We start from the raw sequence: 19,129 nt of genomic DNA on the forward strand, positions 1-19,129 counted from the left end.
TGATTTTTTATTTTTTTTGAAACAAAAACATTTGTTTACCAGTTTTGTGGGTGATGGTGTGATGGTTGTTTCTTGATTCATCATCTAAAGTTTGTTCGAATCCATCTGTAAAAAAAATCAAATTTATGATCAGGTCCATAATTTCATTGCCAAAAGAAAACACAGTTAATTAAAACAAAAAACTCAAACATGGAAAATGAAAATGCAAAAAAGATTTTAGATGTGAAGTTAAAAATCAAAAGTGCAATATCAAGTGAATCGGAATCCCAAAATTCTTTTGGTCACACAATAGTCTTAGGATGAATTGATTTGGGACAACTTGTAGACAAAAACCGAAAACCGAAAACTAAAAATTAGCTAATCACTAAAAAACAAAATAAGTCATGGTAGCATATTTTAAGGAAAAACAAGTAGCAGTTGAACATATATTTTTATTAGTAGAGAAAAACTGAAAGTAATATTTTCAAAAAGATTTTTTACAAAGATCTATCTACTTATGTCATAAATGTCAATTTTGAAATGTTTAATGTTATCATTTTCCATCTAATGTATGATTTCATTCCTTAACATCTTATATATATGTTTTTTAGCTTTTTATTAGTTTTAAGTAAAAAATGGTTTTTTTTTTCTCGAAATCACGGAAATGTTCAACGGTTTTTGGACCTTTCAAATTTAGCAAACTTGTACAAAATATTGAATTGTGGATTATTAATATAAAGTGATTTTAATTGAAGTTAGGATGTAAATGTAAACTAATTACTTGTAAAAATACTAATATGTAAGTAGAGAACGTGATTAGCTTTTATTGTGAAGCATAGATTGTAAAATTAATGGAACTTCTTGATTTGAAAACAAAAGTTACATTTTTGTATTTAACAAAATGAGATTTCAAACATATATAATATGTATATTTAGGACATGAGTAACACCCTGGATTATGTATGTATTAACTTAGGAATATTTAAAGTTAACAGGAGATCGATGCATACACTTTCCGTAATGTCTTAATCGAATTAGCCATGATCGCATAATATATTAGGAAATTTAAATCACCCATGTGCATTAATAATTAAATGGGGTGCATTAAACTACAATGCTCTGGTTTCGGAAGTTGGAGATCCATAAGCATACCTATTTACTACATTGCATTACATATGTGAATAAAAAATATATAAATATCAAAATCAAATCCTGAATGGGAATGAAAAAAACGTAACGTAGGTAAAGCTAAAAATTCCTATTAGCAGACTTTAAAAATCCCATGTTTTGTCCGAAAATAACCAAAAGAATCATCTGTCCGCATTCAAAATAGAACATAGCCCAAACCTGTATCAAAAGCACCACCAACTCGGATCCTAAAAGCACACATACTAACAGATCCTACACACAAAAGATCACAGATCAACTATATCAAAACTACAACAAATAACTCTCCACCCTTTTGTGATCTTTAAATTAAATTTATGAAGAAAGAAAATAAAATTTGTTTTTAAAAATAGGTGTTAGACTTAGACACATAAGCATTGCAATACATCGACTTGGCTCTTGCTAAAATACGGCTGCTAGTATTAGTGATTGAGCAATCACCACGTTAAAACTTATGACTTAATATACAGAGAAGCACCACATTGATTTGGGGTTTAACCAACCAAAGGAATGAAGAAGAAATACCGACACTAACGTGTCTTAAGATCAAGAACATAAATAAAGTATTTAACTTTTTTGTTCGATCTTTTTATAAATTGTGTATTCCTATTAAAAATTGGTTATTGATAGGGCTTTCAAACGACCTGCTAAAGAATAGAGCATATTATCTGCATTCAGTTCTAAGGCTTCTTTGTACAAGTGTTTTTATAATCGCTTAGTTTTTTTTGGTTCTTGATTCTGTTTTGGGTTTATTGCATCTACATGTATGTAGGTATTATTTTGGTTTGCAAAAGCTCAAGACATACGATTAAAGTTTTTGTATCGAAATTAATCAAGCTAGAGATAATGTAGGCAATTCATGTCTGTGTCTGAAGATATTAAACTCTCATCATTGTTTGCCTAAGAATTTGTAGAGCTCAATTGTAGTTTGGTTTTTGCTTGCCAGGTGTTCGATGAATTGCTCAAATGAAAATCAACAGGTACAACACAATTAATTTTGACTTTCTTTCATTGATAAATGGTTTTACTACATCGTCGTTGTGTCTTTTATTGTTTTTGTTTCTTTATACAGTAAATGAAAAACAACATTCACCTTTTTGCACAGACCAAATGAAAATTTCTTGACATTTTTCTTTCGAGCTGCATATACAAATGTTATATCAGATTTTTTAATTGTACTCATGGTTGATGCTTATGAAGATATTCCAGTAGAGACAAGTGGTGATAATGTCCCACCTCCTGTGAACACTTTTGCTGAGATTGAATTAGGGGAAGCTTTAAATTTTTGTATAAAATTTGTGGTTAATGTTACTTGAGACAAAGGGAAAGATTTGATATAGGAGAAGTTAATGGGGTAATTAGTTTGTAGAATGTTATTAGAAGGAATGAAATCTGTAAAAGAAATTGGAATGTAAAGGAATCATAATGTGTCTCTAAGAATGGAAGTTAATAAAAAAAATTAAATACTTTTTTTTTTGTGTATATTAAACGTTTTTTTGGTTAATTATTAAAACATATAGTACTATTTATATATAACAAGGATACTTTGGTCTTTTAATAAAAAGGGAACATGTGAAGATTTTCAGTAGTGTTTGGTACATAATAATAGAAGTGGGAATGGAATTGAGCATTACAGTGAATAAAAAAAAAATCATATTTATAATTACAAATTACTTTCTTCATACATAGTGTTCAATAACAATAGTATTTATTAAAAAAACAAAACTTCAAATAATTAATTTTCGTTCTTTCTTCTGAAAACAACTATACAATTTTTCTAATTTCTATTTTTGTAAACAGTTTTTTTAAAGTGATAAATAAACCTTTATCCACTCTTTGAAATACATATATTGTATATTTTAAACAACATGAAATATAACCATATGCAGTTATTTTAGCTATATCTGTATCTTATCTCATTAAATTGCATTTCTATAACATAACATTCTTTGTTTATTTATCATTCTAATTTCATTTACTTTTCTAACTGTACATAATAAACAACATGTTAAAGTTAAGCTCTATGGTTTTGATTCTTATTTATTGCCCTGTTTATATAGAATTAGGGATAAGTAAGTGTATTGATTAAGAAATGTATATATTATGTTATCATAGAATCTGATGCATTTCTTATCAGATTGAAAGTGTCGATGAATGTATTATTATGGGCTTACCAATGCTCACTGCGACATGAATGATTAGAGTTAAACAAAGGTACACACACGATGAAATTACATTTTTTGTTCCTCACGTGTACTTTCACTTTCTTAAAACAAGGTTAGTTATTTAGTTTTTTTTTTTTTTTTTTTTTTTTTTAAATTTATGAAGAATATGAAGAAGAATGGCTGAAACACCACAAGTTATTTAGCTTCACACCTAAGTTGCACGGAAACGGATACGGCAACATGAAACGGATACGGGAAACGGCAAAACTCAAAAATTTAAGATACGGATACGGCACAGATACAGAAATATAAAAATATGAAAAAACACACACACACACACACACATATATATATATATATATATATATATATATATATATATATATTAAAAAAATTCCAAAATATATAAAGATTAATGTACTTGATCCTTGTGTTTCTTGTTCTTGAGAACTAGATCTAGAAGCCATAATCGATTTCTGATTTCTCAGTCACCAAGGTGTTCGTCGACAGCAAGCCGCAAGCAACCAAGCAGTAAAGGTAAACGTCTAAAGGATAGTAAATTAAAATTAACCAACGAATTAGGGAGGCACCGATCGGTAATATTGATAGTTGTAGGGTAATTTCGATAGCCCAATTATCCATTAGCTTATTTGGACTAGAAAGCCCATGCAAAAAAAAAAAAAATCGGAAACTTCTTGGAAAATTACCTGATACGTTTCGAGTTTCGCCGATACGTCCAGGAAACGTTTCCTGGCCGTTTCCTATGCGTTTCCGTTTCCTCCAAGTATCGGATACGGGTACGTCACCCTAGATGGCGTTTCCATGCATCATAGCTTCACACACTCTTTAAATCCAGTAGCATTGTTAATATTGGAGCTACTGGCCTTAAATTAAGGATTGAATATGTTGGATTACACTTTAAGCTTTTGTATAAAAAATCAACCTGCATTCTATTTATATTGAAGTTTGCATACTTAAATTAGTGTTTCATAGTCATACATATTTTCTTTTTCTTATTAATAAAAAATCAACCTGCATTCTATTTTAATATTTTATTAATAATCTATGGTCCCCGATTAATCCCCGCCAATACCGATTAATCCCTTAACACCAGTCGATCGTCGAGCTACCGTCGAACGATTTTTACAACCTTGCTTTTATTTATGAGTTGTAGGTTTAGAAATTGGACTTGGAAGAATCAATGATGTCCCTCTATAGGGTTTTGAATATCATCACTTTGAGAAGACATTTCCAAGACCAAAAAAACCATCCAATGGTTAGTTTTCTTCTATATTTATGTTTTTTTCTTCCAAGTTTTTAAATGATCTTTTTTCTGATTATGGCTTCTTATGCAATGATTCAGATGTTGTTGAAGTAATATAGCTTTTTTGCCATCTAAAGTTAATTTTTGTTCCATGTTGTTTGTAGTCTTGAATATGGAAGTGTGTTTCCCTATTGAATTATGAAAATGCCCGTTTTGTAGAATAGTTGTGATTTCAAATTCTATAATTATGTTTTTTGCCCTAAATTTGGTTTTTTCTGAATTTCCACATGCAAGACGAGATTTGTACCTTTATGAAGACTAATTTAGGAAATGACAGATGGTTGAAAAGAGGAAGAGATGAACAGACGAAAGCTCAAAGATATATTTTTGAGTTTTCAAACAAAAAAGTATGATTTTTAATCCTTGCCTCGGCAATTGGAATTATGTATTGTTTTATTGATCATTTACAATGTTTTGCTGTCATTTTTATGTATAATTGATATTATTAGGAGTTTAATTCATAAAAGATAATATACAAGAGCATATTTAGTCCTGTATGAGCAAATGAAATTAGGTCTCAGACCTTGGAATGGTGAATGTAAATTTGTTGATATTAGTAGTTTCATGTTTTGAAAAAAAAAAAAAAATAGTAAGTACATTGCTATTATTGGTAAATAAATGGAAGTATATTGTTGTTTTTGGTAAAAAAGAGTAAGTACATTATCATTATTGATAAATAAATATGAGTATGTTGATGTTTTTAGGAAAACGAGTATGCACAATTGTATTATTAGTAAATAAACGTAAGTATATTGCTGACTTTTGGTAAAAATAGTAAGTAGGTTGCTGTTATTGGTAAAAAATGTGTGTGCATATTGTTTTTTTTTGGTAAAGAGAGTAAGTAAAGGTTCTGGTTGAAAAAGCTATTTGCTTGTATTTTTTGTTTGGTTCGACTCTTGAATATATAATGATTTTGGTAAATAATAAACTTGAATTTTGGGGTTAGGCTTACTGCTTTTGTTTGCTTTCTTATTTTCTGTTAAACGTACATTTAAGTAACTTGAGTTAGATGTCAAGAGCTCTCTCATTAGATGAATTTTGTGTTGTAAGCATAGTTTCCAAACAATGAATGCTATTACTTATAGTATTCTTTAGGATGATATTTTTGCTATTGGTGCCTCATTAATTTTTATATTATCATACTTCAATTATCTCATTCTTATGCAAAATTTTTGTATTTAGAATTGTATCAATCGTGCTATGTGTCACCAGGTGTTTGGAAACACCTGAAACCAATGTTTCAATGATCATACTTATGGGGACCATTCCAATTACACATTATAGAATCTAATTTCATTGTATAAAATCATTTTATAGTTATACTTATTTTAAGATGATGTTTTATGAAAATCATTTTTATTTCAAGATTAATAAATCAACTGAAAAGGGAATGTTATAATTAACAAATAAAGTCTCAACCAGTTAATAACATCATTGCTTTATAGTAAAAATATATATATATCTCGCTAATACAATATGCATTTTTTAGAGTATAAGATCCAATAAAAAACAAATATGTTGTCCGCCGAAAAGAAACTATTCGTCGCAAAAAAAGTATTATTCGTTGGCGAATGGCATAAGTGATGGATTTTATAGGGGTTGTGGTGTATAAAGAAGTATTGCATGATTAATAACGTAAATCAATCATGTGTTCATACACATTTGTAAACAATCATAACTCTTCATATTTTATTTTTTACTGATTTCGTATTTGTTAGCATAATTTTTATTGATATTTGTTTATAAGTCGTAAACTATATGCGAAAAAGAATTAATCGCTTTTAAAACTAATTTCAGAAAAACTTATTCGCACTCGTCGCTTAGCGCGGGTAAACGGCTAGTGTGTGTGTGTGTTTATATATATATATATATAGGCGGTGGCAATTTTGTGAATTAATGGAACTTTAGGATTAGATCAAGATACGGAGGGGCATGAATGGAATTTTGCATTCTTTTTCTTTCAACACACAAAAACACCCGGTACGAACCCTAAAACCCATTTGATCCAAATCTCGATCATCGTTCTGCTTCCAAATCTCGATCATTGTTTCAGACTCTGATTCTGATTATACCTGAAATTCATCTTCTGATTCTTACACGAAAACCACTCGATAATCAACTAGAACATTAAAAACCTTTTGATTTTGAATTTGATATCGAATCAAATGGCTCATTCTATAGATTCTGATTCTGATTTTGTATCAAAAGCTGTTCCAAGTAAGTATAATATTACAAACCTCTTGTTCTTACTCAATAAACCTATCTGTTCTTATTATAGAAAGTTTTTTCACTTTAAATCGTTGTGTGTATTCAATAAATGTTTAATAATCGAGATAGTTCACTAGTGATTTATATGTCGAAGTCAGGATGTAATGGAATATAGCATTATAAAGCATACAATCTAAACCTAAATCTCAGTGTGTGATTTATATAGAGTCTATGTATCTAAATGTTAACTCTACATAGTGTTCTAATTATTCCCCATTTCATTTGATCTAAATATTCTTAATCAAAATCAGCAAAGATGTTATGTTATTCTAACTAATTGTTCATCATTTAATTAGATTTAGATCCATAAATTGTCTAATACTATAGATTTTGGTAACGCAAATCTCTTATTATGATTGTAGTATAGTGTTTAGCCAAAAAAAATATTTGTATTCTAGTGAATTTTATGTTGATTGATAATTAGAAATTTGTTATTATGTATTTATAAAACTGTGACCAGATTATATATCATAAACTAATATGAATTCTAATGGAATTTGTTGTTATTGATGCAGCTAAAAAAGTGCAAACAAATGCAACTGTAAGAAAAACAGGGAAAGAAATTTATATCGATATAGATATAAATTGTGATTACTTTTAGATTAAATATTATAATTGCTTTTATTAACCTCTAAATGCTTTTAATAAATATTCTAATTGTTTTTATTTGATAATTTTCTTCATACAGATTCAGCGAGTCAAGATAGGGTTAAAAAAGGTATGAACACACTTTCTTTCAAATAATTCATAAAAAAAAAAACAAATGTTTGGATTTATTTTTCTAAGTTAGTTATTCTGAATATTCTAATTTTGTTTTATCATATATTCTAATTGATTTTAATTGTTAAATTTCATGATAAAAGATTTGCAAATTGTAAATCAAAAGAAAAAGAAGGCAGATGAAGGAAAATCAAAGAAAAAATTAAAAAAAAAACGTTGTTACTTCTAAAAGCGACTCTGATTCTTCTTCTGATTCATCCTCACAGCATAGAAAAAGAATTAAAAAAGGTATCAACAATCATTCTTTAAAACACTTAACAAAATAATTTTTTTGGATTTATTTTTTTCGGTTGATTATTATGAACATTCAAGTTGATTATTAATAGCAATTCCTTTTCTAATATCTATATTATTTTGAACAAATTAGAAAAAAAAATGATGCCTATTATTATGTAAGAAACTTGATATGGTTTATTAGGTGATTAATGCTTAATGTATAGTAGGTATTATGATCACTTCTTAATGACCATGGTAGAATATTCTAATAGAATAATGTATAATGACATCAGTATTCTATTAGAATTATATTAGATGTTGCATATACCTATATAACATTCTTACATGCATAATCTTGTATTATAATATTTTGATAACAAAACATTATACTGCAATCATTCGTATATACTTCAAAAAATTAAAGATTGAAAATATTAGAAGAATCAATATGTTCTCAAATGTATAACACATCATCACAATCCAAATGTATCATACATCATCACAAACCAAAACAACTGAAAAATATCCAAATTAAAAAATTCAAACTTTTATCTATATGGTATTATTGAACTTTATTGAAATACGAAAAAAATCGAAATATATTTTTAGACACAATATGCACTTTGTACCTTGGAGTTATTCAACAATGTCAAACATTTCCTTGAATTATGCCCTTTAACTCCACATGTTTTTCATGATCTTGATTGCTTGTTACCTTGAATAGTAGCCTTCTCCAAAGCACTTTTTAAACGTTTTCCTGTACCAGAACCTTTATTCTTCACCATAGGTGGATTTTCAACATCAACAACTTCAGGATTCGTAGTAGTTCCGTAAAGTTTATCAATATGAGCTTCTTTTGTAACCGGTAATTTGTCTGAACCTTGTTCACCAATATCAGTCATAAAAACTTCAAGCTTCTGCATGAACTCTTCTAACTTCTTGTCATCATTACTTAATGAAGACAAGCATTGATCAAGCATGGAAAAAGCTTTGTATGCAACCTTCTCAACATTTCTAGACGAATCACCATATCTAAACGTCCTTTTCAAAACTGTGGTGGGGATAATATCTCTTCTCCATCTCTTAAGAATGTATCTTGACGGAATCTCTTGTATGTCATAAATCTTTAGAATACAGAAGATGTGTCTACAAAAAAATTCCAAACCGCTCAAAAAGCATTCATGAACATTTCACCGTTAGATCTTCTCTGTTGAATTCAACGTGTTTCAAAAGTATTAGGATAATAAGTATATTCAAAAAAGAAAAATTAGAATATTTTTTCAAAATTATTAGAATATTAAGTATATTCTAAAATGTTAACATTATCTCAAAATCACCTTCACTTGTATTAAAATTCCATTCATAATCGATGTCAACTTTTTCTTTTTTCTCAACTACTACCTTCTTCTTTGATATATTTGTCCTTTTATGTTTGACAATGCATATGTCAGAAACAACGCCTGATGTAACACTCTTCTGTGAACAAGAAACAAGTGAATGAAGAATCTCCCTCTGCACCATGAGAAAAATAGTCCTGGTGTATACCATAGATGCATGTTTCTCCATATCTTCAAGAGGTGTTTTGATGATTGGAGTTATAGTAGATGTATCAAAATCAAATTTGATCTGATTATTCCTTTGCCTTTCCATAACAGACTCAAAAGCATTCATGAAATTGTTTAACGTATAACCATGATGTGATACCCTATTGAATGCTGAATTCTCACTTTCCGACCGAGAAGTTGTTCTCATTAGACCTGACATCGGTACATCTTTAAAATAGGTTGGAATCCAACTGCTTCTCAAATCAAACATATCTTTCATCCATTTATTGTCTTGCAACTTATATTTTACCATTAATGCATCCCATCTCATTTCAAAATCATTGACAAAAATTTTGGGGTCCCATACTATACTATTGAAGTCCGCCTTAAAATCCGATTCATTCATTGTTTCCCAGCTTACCTTCAAAATCAATTCATATATTATTCTGTTAGAATATAATATAGTATAAAAAGGCATTTCATTTAATCTATTATCCTAATACAAAAAATATTTCATTTAATATTCTGATAAGAAAAGAACAATAATGTCATATTTATATTGAAAATAATGTCATATTTATACTGATAAGAATATAACAATAATGTTAGTACCTTCAATGGAAGTTTACTTGTGATATGCCACATACAAAAATCTATGTTTTGTGTATGGCAATACTATCTCAATAGCTTTTTTCATTGCTGGATCTTGATCGGTCACGACCATGATTGGTGCTTTTCCAAAACACTTCAAGAATGACCGAAGTAACCAAATATAGGAATTTGTATCTTCTCTACACAACAAACCAGCTCCAAAAGTGATGCACCTTTTGTGATTATCAATGTCACTAAAAGGTACAAATACCATACAATACCTAAAAAACACAAAAAAATACCATTATAATATTTAACTAAAAATGTTTATAATTCTAGAATAAATACCTGTTTGTACGATATGTTGCGTCAAACGAAACAACGTCCCCAAATAACTCAAAGTTTTGTTTTGAAGTGTCATCAGCCCAAAAGAGAGCATTTAACTGCTTCTTGTCACATTTGTATTCATATGTAAAATTTGTAACATTCTCTTTACGATTCTGAAGCTTTGTAATCAACAAATTTGCATCAGTGCCCCCGATGTGACAATTTATATCCCTTGTAAAAATTTTCCAATCTATCTCTAGTCCATCAACAAATTCACATCCTCCTTTTATAACGCACATTAGCCTATATGTTGTAGTTTCCCCCACCTTTGCACTCGAAAGCTTATGTATAAAAGCTTGATCAACAACATTCAACTGACGTTTAGCTCTTGAAAGATGCATACAATCTTGATTGATCAATTTGTGGTTGTGTTGTTGTTCAAAGCGCCACAGGTAAACTTCTGAAGAATGTGGTATAACTTTGAATGCAAAAAAGATTTGCAATTTGTGCGTTTACAATTACTATTTATCAATTGCTTGTTATGATGATCACTAATTGTGTCTAAGGTAGAAGTGTTTGGCAACCCCCCTCTATTGCATATAAAATATTTCGAAGTTGTGATTCCACTCTTTTTCCTCTCTGTTGATTTTCTAATATCAAAACTAGATCTTAATGCATATCCTTTATACCACTTAATTATATCTTTGATATCTTTAAAAATTGAACCCACAATAGGTATCCAATTAGCTTCAACCTCTGGAATCCAAAATAAAGAACCATCAGCTCCAATGAATTGTTTGCAAGAGCCATATTGTGCTGCAACATTGTCACTTTGAACTACAAAAAAGAATATACCACCATGTTAACATAGAATCAGAATAATTTGCATTCATATGACTGTAATCATAAAAAACCACAATGTTATATGTGCATTATTCTATAAGCATAATATGCAGTAACATGAACTTGTCACCAACATCATTCTATAAAGAATAACCGATATCAGTTACAGAATTACCTTGGATTTCCGATTGATTTCCATCATTATGCAGAATCTCTGAATCACAAGAGCTGAATTGATGATTTTCTTCATCGTAATGATCATTTCCGATGTCATTCATATCTAAATCATACATAACTGTACTACATTAAAAATTGAATATGTTATATGCAACTAACAATGAAAGCAATGATTACCTTGGGTTTCCGATTGATTTTCCTCGTTATGAAAAATCTCTGAATCAGTAGAACCGAACTGATGATTTTCTTCATCGAGATGATTGTTTTCGATGTCATGCATATCCAAATCATCCATAACTGTTATCATTATTGATATATCAATGTATGTACAATATTCTATAAGAATAACATGCAGTCTCATGAACTTATCACTAAGATGATGTTAATGAAAAGCAAATAGATGATGTTAATCAAAAGAAAACAGATGACATATTGCTGAAAAACATAATGATTGAATGAAAGTTAAAAAACAAACAATGAAATATATGATGCATTGTCAAATAACATATTATAGATTAAATTGTTTTCTAGCTCAAACAAATTCAACAACAAATGATCTTTGATTGCTGAATTGGATGTCTCAACAACAGATGATGTTTGATTGCTGAAATCACAAATCATACAAATATAAAATTGGAGAAATCGATAATAGCTTGATGATTCAATTCATGAACTAGGTTAAAAATTGAATACATTATATGCAACTAACAGTGAAATCGATGAAAACTCAAACCTTGATCAATTGACGATTTCATGATGTTGAGTAAAATCCACGGCTTGAAAGATCGTAAACAATTGTTGAAGATGAAGATTAGCAGAAATCGTTGAACACTTGAACCTCTACCGAAATCGATGATCAGAAAGTTAAAATTGATCAAAATCACTCAACTTATCAATTGCAGATGAAGAAGAATCAAGAACATGAACTCGAACAACACAAAAATCGTGAATTTAAAAGCTATGATTTAGCATCGTTCGATCAATGTCCAAATCAAATCGATTATCGGTTGAAAGAATATAAGATTGGAGATAGAATATCGATCAAATTGAATTGAAGAACAAGGAATGTTGTTTCATCGAATAAATTGGTAGAAAACAGGAACAGGTGAGATGATTTCTGGATGATGTGAAAATTAAGCTAACCTGATCATCTTAAATTTAACCTAGTGACTAATCTACCCCTAATTAACTAATCAGCTAGATTAATTAATGTTAATCCCTTTTTTTATGAGCCACAAGATCAAATATGATCAAAGGCTAAGATTTGGTCCCCATGTCTCACAAAATATAGGTGGTCTCAAATGAACCTCTACATATATATATATATATATATATATATATATATATATATATATATATATATATAATTAATGGTGTTTTTACATAACTAAAGAAAAATAAAAATATACATTTGAAAACACTAGTTGGATTCTACTACTTGTTAGTGTATTTAAAAATTAAATCCAACCGGTTATTTTAAATTAAATAAACGTTTTAATACCGACGACCCTGCTGACAACCCTCCCGTCGGAAACCCCCTGCTGATGTCGTCGTTTCAAGACCATGAAAAAACTTTTTAATACTCGTTATTTCATTGTTAATGTTGTTGTTTGAAGAATTTTCTTAGGAACTCGTCGAAGATGGTTTAGTTGAGTTTTGGCCTAATGTAGGAAAATTTCAAAAAGATGGTGTACTTTATTGAGATTCATGCCCAAAAAAGAAGCATGTACCAATCCTCAACATAAATCATCTTTCTTTTGTTGTGATTTATATTACATGATGGATAATACCAAACCTTTTTTCCATCTCATAATCAAGTATGGTGATTCCCAGAGTCGCGTCATACTAGCGACAAGCAAGAAATACAACTTCTTTTTGATAAACTCATTGATGAAGGAGGTTTAGGAGCATCCAATTCACGTCAACCCCCACCCCCAGTACACCTCCACAATGTTTCATTTAAGGTTTTACTTTTCTAGATTATGTTTGGTTTACGTCATGAACACAATTTTGGGGATTATAAAGCGTTTTTGATTTGCTTTTTTGAAAAATTCATGTGTATAAGTCTACTTACTTTTTTCAAGAACATGATCATAAGTGGTTTGTCATGACTGTCCATCCAATGGTTTTCTATTTCCAACGCTAATTTTTTAAGTTGATAATCGAGAATCATTGATTCCAAAAAAAACGATTCTATTAGTTAGGTTTATCAGGATTGTATTATGGCTTTACTTGGGTTTCAGACTGAAGTGAAAGGGTTAGATAAAGGATTGTCTTAAATCCTCTCGAGCGTTTGTCTTGGTAAACGGGGGTCCTACTTCTAACTTTTCTTTACATCATCAGTTTAGTAAAGATTATTTGTTATCTATTTCTTATTCCTTTGGTCTAACGAGACTCTTCATGTAGTCATTTGGGATGAAACTTAAAAATGTGTTGATTGGAGAAGTTGGTAGTAGCCGGGATGATTTTCACATCTACCAATTATTTATGTAGTTGATGTCCTGTTTCTCTTAGTCCCAAGTTTATATTTAGAATATTGTTTAGACGTTGAGCTGTTGAGTATCTCATTTATCCCTTTTGAAACTTGTAGCAATCTTGTTACCAAATAGTGTTTATGAAGTCATGATGTTTTTGAATTTGCAACTCATCATGATGTTTCTGAATTCCCAACTTAACATTGTCGTCGGAAAAAAAAAGAACAAGATATATGTACCAAAGAAGCATATATCATAATCACACTAAGCCATACCTAACTAGAGGGATAAAAATCTTGTCCATTCATTCGATTTTGTACAATGATGGGATGGGGGTAAATCTTCGATGGAAACTGGTTTTGTAGATCTCACCCCTACCGGCCTTTCATCTCACTTTATCTCAATTCCTATGAACCCTCTCTCATGCTCAGGATAAACTACACCACAAAGTCAAAATCGTTTATACTCTTCCATAGATGTGTAACTACAATAACTCCTCCTCTATTTCACACTCACTTTCTACATGATGCCCAATAGTGGAACCCTATCAAGAATATCACCATCAAACCTCTTTTTACATTCCCAACATACAATGTACATAACACATAATTATCCTGTAACACAACCATTCCCTCTCTCTCTCTCTCTCTCTCTCTCTCTCTCTCTCTCTCTTTCTCTCTCTCTCTCTCTCAAGAATACATCATCTACCCACGGTAACGTGGAAGAATTTGATGATTTTTAGTTGTTAGCATGTACTTAAAGCCGAAGTTAATACTTTAATACCTCAACTTCTTTTTATTCCACAATCTACCCCTAATTCATATTCTTTTAATTATATTTCATTATTGATTTATAAATTTATCAGTTTCCCCCCTTAATTTCATATTTTAAGTTATTTAATTTTATGTAATTATTTTTATTTTAGTCTTCCTTATAACATCTAACCCATTGTACTTTAAATTAATTTCAACGTAAACCCCTTTTCTTAATTAAGATAAAAGTTTAGTCCCTTTCATACTCCTTATTTCATCTTTTGGCATTTTTTTACAACATTTTGATTAACTTTTATCTTTTGTATCATTAAAACGCCTAACCCCATATTCAAAGTGTTACTGTCACGGCTCTTGAAAACTTAGTTATAAAAAGTAATACAACTAAATTATAATTTGGTTGGTTTGGATCGGATTTTACTTTGGTTTGATTGTTTCGAAACCATATTTTGATAACCAAAATTAAACTGGATTAACTTGATTATGATTGGATCTGATCCCACCAAGAGAACACCTCCGGGCTATGCCTCTCAAAGATCCTCAATAACCCTCTCAATGACAAATGACAAAGAAATATGAACTCACTATTAGACATTGAAGACTCCAAAATCTTAGAAAAAACACGACCCTCATAGAGAAAAAATCCACTACATAATAATTTTTTCTATAACATAAAGTCATCTATTTAAATGCTTGTAGCCTAACGGTATCAATTGTCAGTGGAAAAGGTGCCCCTCAACCATATATTCATGGTGTAAGTTTTTCTTGAGATAAAATAAATAGTTTAGGAGTACGGTAGGGAGTGTATGTTTTTTTTCCGTTCTAAAAAAATATAAACTCATTTCTCAATCCCCTAAAAAAAAATGCATCAACACTTTTAAGTTGCTATGAACATTTTTCTACATTTTAAAGCAAGAGATGAAAATAAAAGATGCAAGTACTTTAAGTAAATGTGATTTTGGTACTTTGAATCATTGCCTTGGAATCATTTTATTGGCTTGGAGATCACTGAATGTTTTTACCTTCTACCAATGTGGGACAAAAAAAACGAATTTCATATTAGTTAATATCTAATCTATCTCCACCTTAATGAATGAAATACAATAAATGAGTATCATAATTTTAAAGTCATAAAATTATCATATTTCTAGCAACAATCGTAATTCTAACATACTTTACCATAAATAATATCACTACGCAGAATAATTAATCCTAAGAATATCACCTCGATACATTTTGAAACCTTCTAAAATATCTATACCTAAAAGTTTATCATCCATAAACAGAAACTTTCACCGCACATCTCGCATATTTTTCAATCCAATGTACGTGTGTAACTCCACAAACATGCTAACATATATAGATACATTTTCAGATTCATAAGGGTCTATTGTTGGTTGTTGTTGTTTGGGCCTGAGTTCGGTCCATTAGGAGTAACAGCTAATTTCATAAACCTTAATACTAAAAACTAGTGAAGCTTCCTCGGGTTACAGGGTTGGAAGTCATAGGTTGATTGCAAACGAAACACATTTCTTAATTTTTTTGTATAACTCTTATGTTGTTTTATAAGTATACAATGTTCTTTTGGTTGCTAATTTTGTTACTGAGTGCATGATATGCTGCTTTTGTTGATTGCTCTAATAGAAAGTTTTGAATACCGATGATATAATCCATAATATGTAAAAACAACAAAATGAAATATGTCAAAAAGCATAAAATATGTTAAAAATTGCTATCGTCTGTCAAAAAAACTCAAAAAGGCTCCTTTGTAGGAAAAATCAAATTGGGGTTTGTTTTGTAAGAATTTTCAAAAGTAGTTGCCATTTTTTTTGCCGAAATATCACATATGGTAATAAATGAATTGTTCTTATATTTTAATTGTCATCGTACAATGAGTGAGATGACAAACGGGCAACAAGCTGTGCCGCTAAGCCTTTTTGAATGGTAAAGCTAATTCCTTTAAAGACTACATCCGAAGATCTAGGGGATATAACATTACTATGCATGATTCGTTGTACTCTTTTAAGAAGCTCTACTGTATCCGGTGCGAGGAAACCAAACGTATCAAATACAAATGGTATGAACACGTGTAAGCTGTTTGGTAAGAAAATTTTAAATTAGCAAGTTGTTTGGTAAGAAATTCAAAATTAGGGGATGCTTTGTAACAAACATGTAGATCCATCAACTAATTTGTGAAAATTTACAAAATATCTATTTTTACCCATGTACATATAACTACGGGTGGAATTGGAACGGTACCAACTCATTTTTCACTAAACCGTGTACCGTACCAACTATAATTGATATAAAAAATTGATATCGGTACCGTACCAAGTATACTTGGTACCACTTTATTTGGCTACCAACAAGTTTGGTTGGTACAAACTGGTAATGGTATATACCAATTTTTTTTAATTTTCTATTGTAAGATTTAAAAGTAAGCAAAGACATAGGGATTTTGATGTGTAGTATAGAAATTAGTTACGTCATTCTTTTAGTTTACAAAAGAATTCTACTAAAGTAACGCTAAAGTAGCGTTTTAATATTGTGGTTTAACGTGGTAATAACTATTGACTAATATGATCAAATGACTAATATAATGTTATTAACACTGTAAACACTAAATACAATTAACATTATATATATATATATATATATATATATATATATATATATATATATATATAACAAATGAATTGGTTGGTACGGTATTACCATGATATTCTAGTTTTTGTACCATTACCATACCAACATTGATCAATTGGTACGGTACTACCAACCAAACATTTTGACTACCAAATATATTGGCTACCAAGTTTTTTGGTTCGGTTGGTAACATGTTGGTTGGTTTTCCATGGTATAATTTTGTCAGCCCTACATATAACAGAAAAAAATACCAAATTTTGCCTCAAGTGAATATGCAAAACCAGAAAAATGACTTCTAAACACACCAACATAAAAGAAGCACCTACAAAGAAGTACCATCAAAATCATATTATATGCACAATGAAATTTATCAACATTACAGTAAAACATATTCTAAAAACGAACAATATGTCAAAAGCAATGTAAATATGTCTAATTTCCATGGTAACTCTTATGCATACTCAAAAATGGCATAAGGAACCTCATCAGAAATTTGTAATATTTGTTCATATTTTGTGTTCTTGCTTAGGTAATATCAGTTTTTGAATAGCCTATTCCATTTCATTTAGCAAAACAAACATTTTTTTGTCATTCCGATGGAATGGATGATACCATTCCATCATACCAAACAATATAAATCTAAACAATGGAACTACCTCGAATCTATTACCACCATAAGTGTAACTGACATGCATTTTTTTTTTCTTTTCAACGGGACACAGTTCACAAAATCCCATGATTCCTAATTTCTTTAGACCTTCATGTAGCTATAAAGTAATAGAAGAAAAGTTAGTATATATATAATATCAAAATGATCTTGTTTGTGTCGATATAAGCTTTCACTTTTGAGGTCAAACATGTTGATTCCTACTTCCAACAAAATCAAAATGGATTACACATAACGTTAAGGATTTTCTTAAGGGTGTTTGGATGGAAGTGAATCTGACAAAGGAAATAGAAATCTAGAATCTAAAGGAATCATAATCAATCAAGAAAGGATTAATAAAACAAAACAAACTAAAACTGACTTTATTTTACCGTATGCATTTTTTAGCTATAAATAAGAAATAGCAATGAACTCTTTTAAGAGATAAAAGAAAGTAGGGTGCTAACAAAAGAAAGCATGTACATAAAAAATGTGAAAATACCAAAAATGCCCCTGCTTCCATTATTTTGAGATTGTATGTTTCTGGTTATTCAAGGAAGGATAATCTATCATGCAAAATAACAAACCGTAAGTATATTTACTTATTTACCCCTAACGGCAATATTTTTTCAAAATGTTATAATACCTGCATCAACTGTAGAGAAGTCTCAGTCCATATACAAACTTCTCCACTAAGCATAGCTCCTACTCAAAATGTTATTCCTTCAAGTGGCTCAGCATCATAAACACCTTCCTATTTGCCGTATTTGGAGGAAAACGATTGGTCGTGGTGGTGGTGGTGATATACTAACACAACACGTGTCCAACACATTAAAACAATTGTGTTTATAGCAACTAATAAAAAAAAAGTTTGGTCCAATAAGAAACAATTGTATTGTTCCCTATAGGGTTTGAAATTAATCTATATATAATAATCCAAAAACCAAACCTTAAAAGCCTAAATATCAAAATATTTTAAACATTATAATTCTTAGTATCCCGGTAGTCCAGTTCATCAAATCGGTGAACTATGAAAAATAAACGATGAAAATAAGATATTATTTTTTTATTCCCGACGCCCAACCCAATTGGATAAAATTGTTGGGATTTTTCATAATTAATATGTGTCTTAAGGGCATTAATTGAACTATTAATTATTGTGAATATTATCATAATTAAATATGAAAATTATTAATTATAGAAAATATTCTT

General features: G+C 29.8%; 1 protein-coding gene across 1 annotated transcript; it reads right to left on the bottom strand.

The window, feature by feature from the left end:
- Positions 1 to 8,591: 8,591 nt before the first annotated feature.
- On the bottom strand, positions 8,592 to 11,688 carry LOC145040661 (protein FAR1-RELATED SEQUENCE 5-like). Its single transcript, XM_078988570.1, has 7 exons — positions 11,559 to 11,688; positions 11,380 to 11,484; positions 10,884 to 11,198; positions 10,383 to 10,821; positions 10,120 to 10,315; positions 9,221 to 9,864; positions 8,592 to 9,045 (listed from the first exon to the last, which is right to left on the bottom strand). Exons 1-7 carry the CDS (start codon positions 11,686 to 11,688, stop codon positions 8,592 to 8,594), a joined length of 2,283 nt encoding a protein of 760 aa, XP_078844696.1.
- Between the last annotated feature and the right edge of the window lie 7,441 nt (positions 11,689 to 19,129).

Source organism: Lactuca saligna, chromosome 4 (genome assembly GCF_052625555.1).
Source record: "Lactuca saligna cultivar CGN05327 chromosome 4, ASM5262555v1, whole genome shotgun sequence".
NCBI lineage: Eukaryota > Viridiplantae > Streptophyta > Magnoliopsida > Asterales > Asteraceae > Lactuca > Lactuca saligna.

Coding starts and splice junctions, on each gene's coding strand:
- LOC145040661 (XM_078988570.1), bottom strand. CDS start 11,688: ATGATAACAGTTATGGATGATTTGGATATGCATGACATCGAAAACAAT. Junction 10,822..10,883: donor TAACAAGCAATTGATAAATA/GTAATTGTAAAC, acceptor CACATTCTTCAG/AAGTTTACCTGTGGCGCTTT. Junction 10,316..10,382: donor GCAACATATCGTACAAACAG/GTATTTATTCTA, acceptor TGTGTTTTTTAG/GTATTGTATGGTATTTGTAC.